At 38.3% G+C, this 12696-nt stretch overlaps 1 protein-coding gene across 5 annotated transcripts in view; it reads left to right on the forward strand.

Moving 5' to 3' along the window:
* CLASP2 (cytoplasmic linker associated protein 2) overlaps window positions 1–12696 on the forward strand; it is a 340309-nt gene that overhangs the window by 250116 nt on the left and 77497 nt on the right. For all 5 annotated transcript variants that reach the window (XM_081933452.1, XM_081933454.1, XM_081933453.1 and 2 more), the window contains one exon: window positions 8803–8826. In XM_081933452.1, the coding sequence (XP_081789578.1) occupies window positions 8803–8826 (24 nt within the window). The remainder of the gene's footprint in view (window positions 1–8802; window positions 8827–12696) is intronic.

The raw sequence follows: 12696 nt of genomic DNA on the forward strand, positions 1-12696 counted from the left end.
TATAGAAACTTTGGACATGTTGCTCCCTGGTCCCCTATGAAGGCGGAGCCAAGATGGCCAACTTCCTCCTCCTTCTTTGCTTTTACGAATGAAGTTTCCCCTTTGAAAGAATTTCTGGCTTTGTATTACTCTACACCCCGGAGATCTCCTGGAGCCTCTCTTCTTATGTGGTCCCCTTGGATTTGGAGTACATGATTCTTATCCCCTGGCTTGTAGCTGTACAGGAGGACTAACTTTCACTTCTGGGCTTGTTTGTCTCCACGATCCCTCCCAGCTGTGTATTCCACAGATGCCATTTCTTTTGTATAAGACTTACAGCTATCTCTGAACTTAATTTGGGACCTAAAAAGCCACCACCTGGTAAGGCATTTTCTGCCCCGACATCTTCTACGTCTAGCCCGATTACACAACAGACACAAATGGCCTCATTTCTACAACCTAAAATGACTGAAGAGAGTTCAAAGGACTTATCTGTTGCCCAAATGTTTCAAACTATTATGAAGGGACAAGACGAACTGAAAAAACAACTGGCAGACTTAAATGAACATCTCAGAGAAAGGCAGCAACAAGCAACACAAAATAAACAGAGAATAGGTGTACTGGAGGAAGACACGACTGGGCTGAGGGAGGACGTTAAGATTGTCCAGAAGGGGAATAGAGAATTTGAAAATCATATGATAAAGATGGAATTTGAAAGAATGTCTTTTTTCCTTAGATTTCAAAACTTACCAGAGGCAGAAAATGAGGATCTCAAGGAGATTATGACCACAATTTTAGCAGAATACATTAAAAGAGATAAACAACAGCTATGGAGGGATATTGATTTGATTTATAGAATCAGTTCAGCATATGCTAGAACACACAATGTTCCAAGGGAAGTACATGTTAAATTTCTTAGAAAGACTACAAGAGATGAGGTCTTAGGAACTCAAAGGGTGGGACCATTAAAATATAAAGATAAAGAAATAACCATTCTTAAACAAATTCCAAAGAAAGTAAGAGATAAGAGGAAGAAGTATTCCTTTTTATCAAATAAATTATATAGTGAAGGAGTTTGGTTTAGATGGTTATTGCCAAAAGGAATGTTGATTTTTTGGGAGGGCAGTAGAATTAGAATTAATACAGTTGTGGAGGCAGAGGCCTTCATTAAAAAACACAATGCCTTTCTAGATGGAACAGGGGAGACTACACAAGATATGAAGGAGGGAGGGGCCGTGGCTCTGCCAGAAGACAGGGGGGAGGAAACAATATTGAAAAGACTCAGGTCACGAAAACAAGTTTGAAACATTATTGCAATTGTTGCTATAATGTAATTGTTGGAAGTGACATATAAGATGATTGAATATATTGTTGATACAATGTAAAACAAAAAGTTGCCAATGTTTATCTCTTAATTTTTGATCTTTATTTTTTTCTGTAAAAGTTGTGAGATTTGGGGGGATTTCTACCTTTCGCACGATGTAGCTGTCAAAATTTTTTGTACCTATCTACCCCTTCCTATAAATATTTGTAAAAACCAATAAAATTCTTTTTAAAATATTATCTTCTTAAGATCAGACATTTGCTCTCTATGTGCATCATTATTATCCCAGCTGGGATCAACTGAAGGAAACTTCACACCACCAGCCACTGGATTGTTTACCTTTGCCTGAGTGCGGGCCCAATAGGCCATAGCCGCTGTTCTAATCTGGGCCCTTTCCTCAGGAGTGAACAAATACCCCAAAATATGCTGCATCTCAGATAACGTATAAACGTTTGGTCCTAGAAACAAATCCAAAGACTCAGACAAGACTATAGGATCTGACCGCAAAGATGGCATGTGTGCTTTGTAAAACCTCAAGTCAGAAGACGTCAGAGTGGCATTCACAAAGGTAGTTATGGGATCCCCTGGTTGAGTAAGACCATTAGGCATCTCCCTTAAGGGAAGCATAACATTTTCCTTCTTAGCCTTTGATCTAGTTACTCCAGCAGTGGGTTCATAACCCCTAGCTTCCTTCCTAAGCAGCTTATACTGATGTGTAGCTGAAAGCTCACCATCACTCAAACTGTCCTCAGCAATGTCCCCTGCTCCCGCCCCTGCCCCTGCCGCATTGTAAGATGGTGGGCAAGGACACGTAGCAAACTCCAAAAGATCCCAACGCTTTCCATTGCTACCTGGTGGGAATGGATCGAACCACTGAACATGATACCACGGTTCAACATACAACAACTGCATTTTCAGCTTCTTCTTCTCCAAAATCTTACGTAAGGCATCTATCCAAAAGGTCTCCGCCTCACCAAATTTACTCCATCTATAATTTGGCTTAATCAACACATCCTGCACTTTGCGGACTCACACTGGCAGCTAAAAATATGTTTCCTGCCTGCTCAGCTCACTGAGGAAAAAAACACACACACAACCCCTTATCTGCTGCTTTTCAGCTAAAAATATCTTTAGCTGACCTACAGCAGAAAGCTTATAAGCATTCAAAATTTACACACACTTTCACACAAAATTTAAACTGCTAATTGTGTATAGTTTTAAACCATTACTCACCAAATTTGGTAGAAAAACTACAGCAGGCCTGCTTCACAGCTGTTTGTTGTCCAAATCTCCTTGTGCCAGGCAGCAGCAGGAATGAACCCTCTGGAAAGCTTCTTCACCTTTCCTCCGGATCGCAAAAACAAGAGTGATGGTACCACCCGGTGTCAACTTGTAAAGCGTTGCCATGACTATTATCAGGTTGGCATTGGAGGGAGGATTCCATGCATACCTTTGGCCAGAATCGGATCTCATATTTCTACAACCTTGTTGGTGAATGTGATTTATGACCCAGACAGAGGGGAGGGGACACGGGTAAAGTTCAAACACAATTAAGTGGAAATCAGTTTCGGCTCCGCAGAAGAAAATGCCAGAATGTTGATCCTAATAAATGAATGGATTTCTTTTGAACTTTGTCTTGAGGCTCGTAAATTAATTAGGTCATCTTCTGGGAACTTCACACCTGGCTTGTCCAGCGAAGAACACCCCCCCCCCCAGGGTGCGTCTGCCTAGATCCCAGCAAGCCCCCAAATTGTGAGAAAAATATCCCAGATATTTTCTATGAACGTAAGAAAATCTAAACAAGGAGACTATAAAGAACAAAAAAGCTTTATATACCGATAAGAGGTTTCTTACCAATATACTATCACGCGCATGATAGGATTCTCTAGGGAAAGAGAATGGTTACAAGATAGGCAGGTATGCCTTAAATACACAAAATGAAATCTCAGGAGTATTATCAGAATACGTCATCAGGCAAATACAAAAATACAAATGCATGATCAATAACAATACTGGCACTAATCATGCGAACACACGGAAATAACATGTCTCAGAATACATTTTAGGTAGTTTCCAGTAACACACGTATGAAGTGTCATCTGCCCTTTCAGAATATCCCCCAAAACCCCTTACTATGTACTTTCTCAGGGTCTAAACAATAGCAAGATAATGACCACCTTCCTGAAAAACATCTCTGGTACAGAGGGGACTTGCTAAGGGGACTTCTGTAAGCCATTAAGCTTTTTCTATCTAGTTTTGGCTAGGTGATTGTAACTTTTGCATGCATTTTGTTCCAAGCTGTAAATTTCCAAGCAAGCAAGCTGTGCTGTACATGTGATGTATTCAAAATGGAATCGGGTTTACCCAAATAATTTGGGGTTTCAACCATATTCTCTCAGATGGCCATCAGAATTGTCTTTTGATGAGGTATAGAGTTTTCACAAATCCAAAGTGTCCAGCTATCCTGGAGTTGTGGCATCGCTTCATGAGATCTGATCTTTGGCTAGCAGGGGCGTAAAGTTTGTTTTCTGTCCAGGCTAAGTCGTCTTTGAGCAAACATATGTTTTTGTGTGCTTGGAACCAGTCATCCTTAAGTACGGCCTCCTTAAATTTGGAGACCGTTGCATTGTCAGCAAACGGTTATTTTTTGATTTGTACTCGGGTAATTACTCTGATGGCTAGCTGGTATTCTTTAGGGATGCTAGTGGCCTCAGCAGGGTGGCCAGCCATGGCCATTTCCTTTCCTCCACCTCCCTTCCCTCTATGAGGTTTGTGAATGTTATGTGTCTCTGGAATTTTATGTTTCCATCCCTCCAGTTTACTTTAGGGTTTCACTTCCATAGCCACAGGAGCCCTAGCACTAGTGGCCATTCCATTTCTAGTGCTACTATGAATGTGAGGGTCTCACTATGGTCCCCCCGTTTTATTTGTAATGGTTCTGTGGCAAAAATGGCTAGCTCCCCACCCCGCTACTGTGTCATCTAGTTGGCAGAAAGCGATGGTTTTTTTCATTTTCCTTAGGTGAATTCCCAATCTCCATATCAGGGTTGGGCTAATAAGGCATTGGGTGCACCCTGAGTCCAGTAATGCTGCTACTTCCTACCCTTTCCATTGCCTTGGGATAAAAAATCTTGGGGATAGGGTGAGCGGTTTGATTGGGTTGCTTACCAGCGGGTCATCTTCCGGATCGCTTTTGGACTGGCTAATGTCTTCTTGGGGAGCCGGAGTTCCTTCTTCTGGGTTTGGGGGGGGGAATGAAACTCCCTGGCCTCCTGGCTTCTCAGTGTAATTTCTTTTTCCTTGGAGGTGGGTTTCACAGGTTTACCCCTGATGGACGATCAAGCTTTCTAGCGGGGTTTTTTGAATGGCACTCTGTTGTGCAGTGCCCTTTCTTCGCACACTTGAAACAACCTGATGGCCTTGATGCCATGGTGGATTGGGACTTGAATGGTTCCCCCCCCCCCGCCTGGGGTAGGGATCCTCTCCAGACTCTGCCGGTTTGGTACTGGTTTCGGGTCATGTCCCCCGGATATTAGGACTACCTCTGACCTCCGCGCCTTCCGGATAAAGCTCAAGACGCACCTATTTCAAGTAGCTGGCCTGGCTCAACCATAGTTCGTTCACACTGCTCCTGACGGTTTTTTTTAATTTTTGTGACTTTTAGACTTTTATTAGGGGATTTTAAACTATGTTTTAACTGTCTTTTCTTATCTTCATACCTCCTCCATGTACACGTGTTCGTTTATTCTGTATGTGTATTGTCCATATTGTTTTTTATGTGTTTTATTGTACGCCACCCCGAGTCCTTCGGGAGAGGGTGCGGCTAAGAAATAAAATTTTTTATTATTATTATTATTATTATTATTATTATTATTATTATTATTATTATTATTATTATTATTATGTCAATCTCTGCCTCCTCTGCCACTAGGTACCATTCATGCAGATGGTTAGGACCCCCACCCGGGCCAGGCAGGCAGTGTACAGGTCGTTGTTGAGCCCGTCTTTGAACCAGCAGACTAGGATATCTTCTGGCCAGTCGACTCGGTCGGCCAGGTGTATTCAGCTACAGGGTGATGGCCCTGCTTTATGACTCTAATATAGTTGCAGGCTTTGTGATCGGCAAGGAGTTCTTCAAAGCAGTGGCGCAGGGCTGTCATGAATCAATCAAAGTCCCACAGCTCTGGAGCATCGGTGTTGTGGAGGGTCACCATCCATCTGGCAGCTGCTACTTCTAGGGCTAGGGTGATGACTCGCACTCATGCTCTCTGGGTTGGAAAATTGTGTCCATATTGTTGCATATAACTGAGGATCTGAGCCAGAAAAAAACCCCAATTTCTGGGGATCTCTTGTCAAATTTTACCCCCAAGGATGGAGCTTTCCTCTCCAGCCGTGGGCCCCTGTGTTGGCCAGGAAACATTGCCTGGGCTGGAGAAACAGGAGGCTGGATCGCTGGCGCGGTGGCTGCTCCGCCGGCTTAGTCAGCTGCTTGGTCATTCGCGATTGGATCAGGGGTGACTGCTCGGGATCCTTCAGCTCTGGATCACCCACTCTCCTCCGTTGGCATCCCGCTTCACCTCGACGTTGAGGTTTTGCGGGGCTTCCATCACAAGGCGGTTGAAGTGCTGCTTCAAACAATCATCCATTAGTGGTTTCTCGAGCAGTTCATCCTGATCAGAAAGGGCATTCAGTTCCTTTTTCCACCAGGGTTTGCAGTTGCTGCGGGTGAGGGTCACCCCCCTGGTTCTTCTGTCCCAGATGTGCCTTTTTTCTACACTGACAAACCATTGATGCTTCATGGAACTTTCAAAGACAGCTTCAATGACTTCTAGGGGACATATGGAGCTGATATTGGGTTTGTAGTTGTCGAGGTTTCTCCCCAACACTTGGCTTCCCCTTGTTCGCTGCTCTGTTCGGACATTGTTGCAGGGTCCCCTCCATAAAATTTGGAAGAAATTTTATTTTGCTCTCTGAGTTGACCACTATTGCAGAGCGTGCTTTATGAAAGAACCTGCCTTGGCTCCCTCCCTTCAAAAAAGCGTAGACTCTTGAAAACCTGGTATTTCAAAAGGAATCTTATTGAAAAGGAGTGAAAACAAATCAAGATTGAAAGCAGGCCCTGGGACCCTCAGGCTATACAATCCATGATAAAGGGAATTAGAAACACTTCCCATTGTGGATTTCCACCAATCCACAGGTGTGAAGATGTTTTTGTACCGGCCTCTCTGAGAAACAGATAAGCAGGGATTCTCAAGGATCATCTTCCAGAATTTCAAACCACATGGCTCCCCCTGCCCCTTGCATCCTTCAAGAGGTGAGGATTTTCCGGACCTCTGAGGTGCCAGGCAATGGTTATAAATCGAGTGAAAGGTTACAGTATATAAACATGCATTTTATCTGCATTTTATCTGACTGTACACCGCCCCGAGTCCCTTGTTGGGAGAGGGGGCGGTTTAGAAATCTAAATAAATAAATAAATAAATAAATAAATAAATAAATAAATAAATAAATAATGCAAGACACAACATAGAAAGGAGAAAGAACAAAATGCATCAAATCCACACACACCGCTCTTTGTCTACCGAAGAATGGCAATACACGAATCTGACAATACCTTTGAAAGGAAGATTAAGGCCTGGGCAGAAATCCTGGAAACTAGGCAGTGGAAAAGGGTAGAGGTGGGGAAAATACCTAAATTGAACAGCCAAGAAATAGATGTAGAAAGAGATAAAAATCCTAGAGCGGAATATGTGAGGCAAGTCAAAAAGAAAAAAAGCATACAATTAAAGTACTGGGGCAGGCAAGAGATGATGGATAGATTATTTCTCTTTTTTGTTGTTGTTTTGATTTGATTTGATTTTCCTCCTTTTTTGTAGGTAGGTCACATGACTAGAAGTTAGAATAGAAAGAGAATGTTTTTTAACAAAGGATGACATAATTAAAAGTTAGAATAAGAGATAATAATAATAAGAGAAAACATTAAATAGTTGAATAATGACAGACTGCAACTTAATATAAGTATGTATTGTTAGAAATATATAAGTTGGTTGAAAGTAATAACTATGACTAGTGCTATTAGTTTTATTTGTATTAGAATGTATGACACCCAGTTGCCACACTTTTCATACATTAATATGTTTGTAAAAAATATTTTTTAAAGAAATATAATTTTATGTCATTTTATTTTATTTTACATATTTTTGTACTAAATTATTATATTTTATCCTATAACTTGTATTTTATCCTACTCTTATTTTAAATAGTTTGTATGGGACTTTATTGGTAACATATGTTCAAACCTATATGCTAATCAATAAATAATAATAATAATAACAACAACAACAACAACTTTGGACTTGAAAAATGTGCTATATTATCCATGCAGCGAGGAAAAATTGAAAAAATAAAAGGAATAGAACTGGGAAATGGAAGCATAGTGAAACATTAGCAAAGGATGATGGTTACAAATACCTAGGCATATTGGAAGCAGATAACATCTTGAATGGAAAAGTCAAAGAAATACATCAGGAGGGTCTGCAAAATATTAAAATCAAAGCTGAATGCTGGAAACATAATTAAAGCCATCAATACATGGGCAGTTCCAGTGATACAGTACTCAGCTGGAATAATCAACCAGGTTACCAACTTATCAACTGCATGATTAACTTAACAACTGTAGCAAGAAATGTTGAAAATGGGGCAAAACTCACTTAACAAATTCTCACTTAACATTTTGGGCTTCATTATGGAATACTTATATTTTATGTATGGTCTCTTTTTTCTCCTATCCTTTAACATTAAAATTATAATTTAATCTATTTTATTGCCTCAGATTTTATGAACACTTATTCTTTGTATATTTAAATATATTATTATAACAAAATAATAGTCAACCTTGGCTGTTTGTTGAACTAGTCATATTTACTATTTAACTGGTGTTTTAAAAAAATTCCACAAGGCTCCTCTTCTACTTTTTTTATGGTAGTGAATTTTCTTCCTTCTTTAGGACTATGATCTCAAATAAATATATTTTAGTTCCACTAAAATCAATGGAAGATTTTAGTCAAAAGTAGCTTTGAGCCCCACTGATTTCCATTGAGATAAAGCATGCCTAACCAGATTTAGATCCAGTTTATAAATCGTATACGCAGATATGCAGCTCTGTGTGCATGCTGCAAAAATAGGGTAGTCTGGCTCTCTTTTTTAGCCTGAACTATCAAATGTCTGTGTGATATTATGATAACAGAGGTAATAATAAAATTCTTTTTTTACCATCGTTGGTACTTGATACCAATTAATTCATTAATAATTTTGGAATTGTTTGTTTGCTAATGATTAGTATATACATGTATTCAATATCTAAGTGTTTGTAAACTACTCATATCAGTATATATGAGTATCACATTAATTGCTTTAATGAAGATTTTATAGTTCCTTGTCAGTATAGTTTGTCTAACATATTAAGTTTTCCTGTTTCTTTGCTTGCTACTCCAAAAAAGAGGATACTTCTGATAAGATGGATGGTAAGAGCCTGTTTTGTCTGACAGTTTCTAAAACAACTAATTTTGTGACTACTGTACACATAAAAAATTCAGTTTGAATAACACACTCACCTGACTTCTAAATAATATGAGATTTTCTTATTAAAGCATTGATATGACATATATGGGCAAGTGTCTGTGCCCCTGTATTCCAGTGCTGCTTTAGACAAGATTTATTAATATGACTTGTACAGTATTATTCATTTTTGGAAAGCTAGTCTTAGTACTTGAGCAACTAATAGTCAATTGAAGAGCATACCTTGATTTTTCTTACAATCAGCAAAGTAGTTGGATTTAAATTGCAATATTTAACCTTAAGTTTGCTTGTTAATGTATAACACATATAATTCATTTTTAACAATCATCTATTATTTTTTTAGTTCTGCTTTATAATTTTTAATTCTTTATCAATAATTAGTATATAATGGTTTTAAATAATGATTATTTTATATTCATTGTATTATTGAATTGTTGTATGCCTCCCAAAATCACTTTCTGTGGTATAGGCACCCACAGATATTTCATCCATCAATAAATATTTAATCAATAAAATAATCTCTAGTTTATAAATTTTATACTTCTTGTGGCCTGTTACCAAATATAATTTTCAATATATTAACCTATAGAAGAAGAAAAAACAAAGTCTGTTGACATTTTAAATGCTTATTCTAAAATATGTTTTTGAGGACTACATTTCATTAGATGCAAGGAATGGAATGGAATCCAGAGGGGTATGTGTGTGTGTATGTGTATTAGTAGTCTATAATTACTTTAATTTTCCCATACATAGTAGTATATTGTCATTAATATAATATAAAAAGCAAGGCAGAAAGTTTTGCTTAATGAAAATTTTAGTTTATAGAGCATGTGAAAAGCTTGAAGAAGGTATAATCAAATATAGTTCTAATTACATTTTAAAATATAATGTGGTTATATATAAACTGAATAAAGCTGTGGCATTGTAGTGGGATGCCAGAAAGTATGAAAAAATTGCCATTGTGAATTGTATAAAAATGTATAGAAAATATTTGCAGTATCATGTAGAACTAATATATTTAGTGTCAGATCTTCTGGAATTCAAACATAACATGAACAGATAGACTGATACAGAAAGGTATGCATGGGTGGGTGAATGACTGTGTATCTTAGTTCAGAAAGTGAGGTTTATTTTAAAAAATTAAATTTGAGATTTTTTCCATTCTGCAATATGATTCTATTTGGTAGGATCTGTGACTAGGCATTAGAACAAATTATAGATTAAAAATATTTATGATAAAATGGGCAGGACACGGTCTATATAAACAAGATTCTGACATAGCACAAATAAATAGTAGTTTAGTAAAAATAAAAGGCTTACAAAGGTTTCCTCTAATTGGCAAAATAAGGGTAATACAATGGATGGCATTAAAGCTTTAAAAAAATGAAGGAATTGTTTGAAGAATCAAAGTCCATGTTTGTAAACTGGTGAAGAGGAATTTTCTCCATGATGGAAAGCTGTCAAGTATACACTGTATGGCCGTTTCTCAAGATATTATGGAGTATGTATAGTTGCCTGAGACAATTTTGTGTAAGATGAAGGATTTGCAAAGTGAATGAATTGCAGTCTCAAATTATGTGAAACTGGAAAACTGCATTCCTATTTCTGCTCAACCTTATAGTTATTGGGTGATAAAAATATATATTGTCTATATATAGTTGATAGAGTTATACAGGAAAAAATATGCTAAATTATAAGGAAAGGAATCTTAGGACTATTAGTACTGGGGAAACTATTAGGAATAGATCTGGATAACAACGATCCTAGCTGGGACAAAATAAGGGAGTGAACCAATTATGAAGAAATTTCTGACAAAAAGATTGGAGAAAAATCTCTTCGGTTTAGAACAAAACAATCCTCTTTACAATATTCAAGTTTATTTTAAAAAATCTCTTATCATTGGTGTGAGTTAAAATTATAAATATCTTATCAACAGTGGAAATTCATAAAATATATGTGACACCAATATTATTGGATTTATTATAAGGGAAGGAGCCTTAACTTGTAGAAATCCATCTATAAGTAGTCCTCAACTTACAACAGTTCACTTAGTGACCATTTGAAGTTACAACGGCACTGGAAAAAGTGACTTATGATCTTTTTTCAAACTTATGCCCATTGCAGCATGCCCAGGAACATGTGATTTACATTAAGATGCTTGACAACTGACTCACATTTATGACAGCTGCAGTGTCCCAGGTTATGGGATCACTTTTGCAACCTTCTGACAAGCAGGGTCAATGGGGAAACCAGATTTGCTTAACAACTGTGTTGATTCACTTAATTCTCTTAACTGTATTAATTTACTGATTCACTTAATAAAACTTAAGTTCATTTAACAAAAGTTGTAAATGGGACAAAACTCTTAACTGATTTCTTACTTAGCAACATAAATTTTGGGCTCAATTGTGGTCATAAATTGAGGACTACCTGTATTCCTTTTATTTACTATTAATTTTACATGAAATTTAATAATTCATCTATATTACATAAAAACATGCAAAATACAAACAAAGATTTTTTTTATAACAAACATAAACAGCAGTATGTCTATGGAGATTCTCAGTCATCCAGATCATGGTTGTCCCAAAGGTACTTTTTCAAGAGGCAACTGGACTTTCTGGTTTTTTTTTTAAGATGTCTCACTTCTCATCCAAGAAGCTTCTTCAGCTCTGCTGGATAGTGTGGAATGGAAGGATTCATACTCCTTGCAGACAACTGGTCATTTGCATTTTTAGCAAGTCGTTAAGGCCACCTAGAGCAGGGATGTCAAACTCTATTTCATTCAAGGCCATATCAGGGTTGTGTTTGACCTTGGTGGGCATAACCAGGGTGGGCGTGACCAGTTTGACATCACTTGTGTCGGGGGGCACCTGTAGCAGTCCAAGCGTTGCCAGAAAAAACAAAGGTTGGGAGGGCTCCCTGCAGCCCTTGCGAGCTCCATTTTTGTCTGTGACAGCTTCCTGCAACCCTCTGCCAGCAAAAGCTTGGGAGGGCCATACTTCATTTTCACTGGCAGAGGCACCACGGGCCAGTGCTTAGCTGTTTTGAGGGCTAGATCTAATCACCGTTTAGGCCTGCTTCAGGCCTTGAGTTTGATACCCTTAACATAAAGGTTTATCTGTGTTATCAGGCTCACCTGAATAGTGCAAATGGATGTGGAGCTTTCTTGAAATTGTTGAAAAGATTGTATTGTAGACTGGAGATAGATGATGTCATATCCCTCCCCCTGTGTTGAGGGAGAGCTGTTCAGTTTTGATATAGATGACCTATTTGACCGCTTTTTCAAACCAGCGGTCCTCTCTGTCCAAAATGTGAACTTTGCTGTATTCAAAAGAGTGGCTTTTGTTTTTTAAATGCAGATGCACTGCTGAATCTAGTCCTGATATGTTTGTGCCATGCATTTATGAAGTGGTTCTTTTGTTTCTCCAATGTACAGATCTGCAACAAACTCACTGTACTGCATGCACCACATTGCTCAGTTTGTGTCTGGGTGTTTTATCCTTGAGTTGGACAAGCTTCTGTCTTAGTGTATTCTTGGGTTTGAAGTATACTTGTATGTTGTGTTGGCTGAAGATCCTCCTGAGCTTTTCCAATATTCCTGAAACTTTTTTCAAAGAAAAAAACGAAAGTCCAGTTGCTTCTTGAAAAAGCACCTTTGGGTAAATAGTAGTATATCATTATGGAATCCCTAGAAAGTGAAGGAGGTACTTTAATCTATCACAGATAGATGCTGAATCTGCAGTCTGCACATTCCAGGTAACTCTTCTAATCAAATCAAAGCATTATATAGTCCCACAATTACACAGATTATA

This window comes from Natrix helvetica (assembly GCF_964273705.1).
Source record: "Natrix helvetica genome assembly, chromosome: Z".
NCBI classification, from domain to species: domain Eukaryota; kingdom Metazoa; phylum Chordata; class Lepidosauria; order Squamata; family Natricidae; genus Natrix; species Natrix helvetica.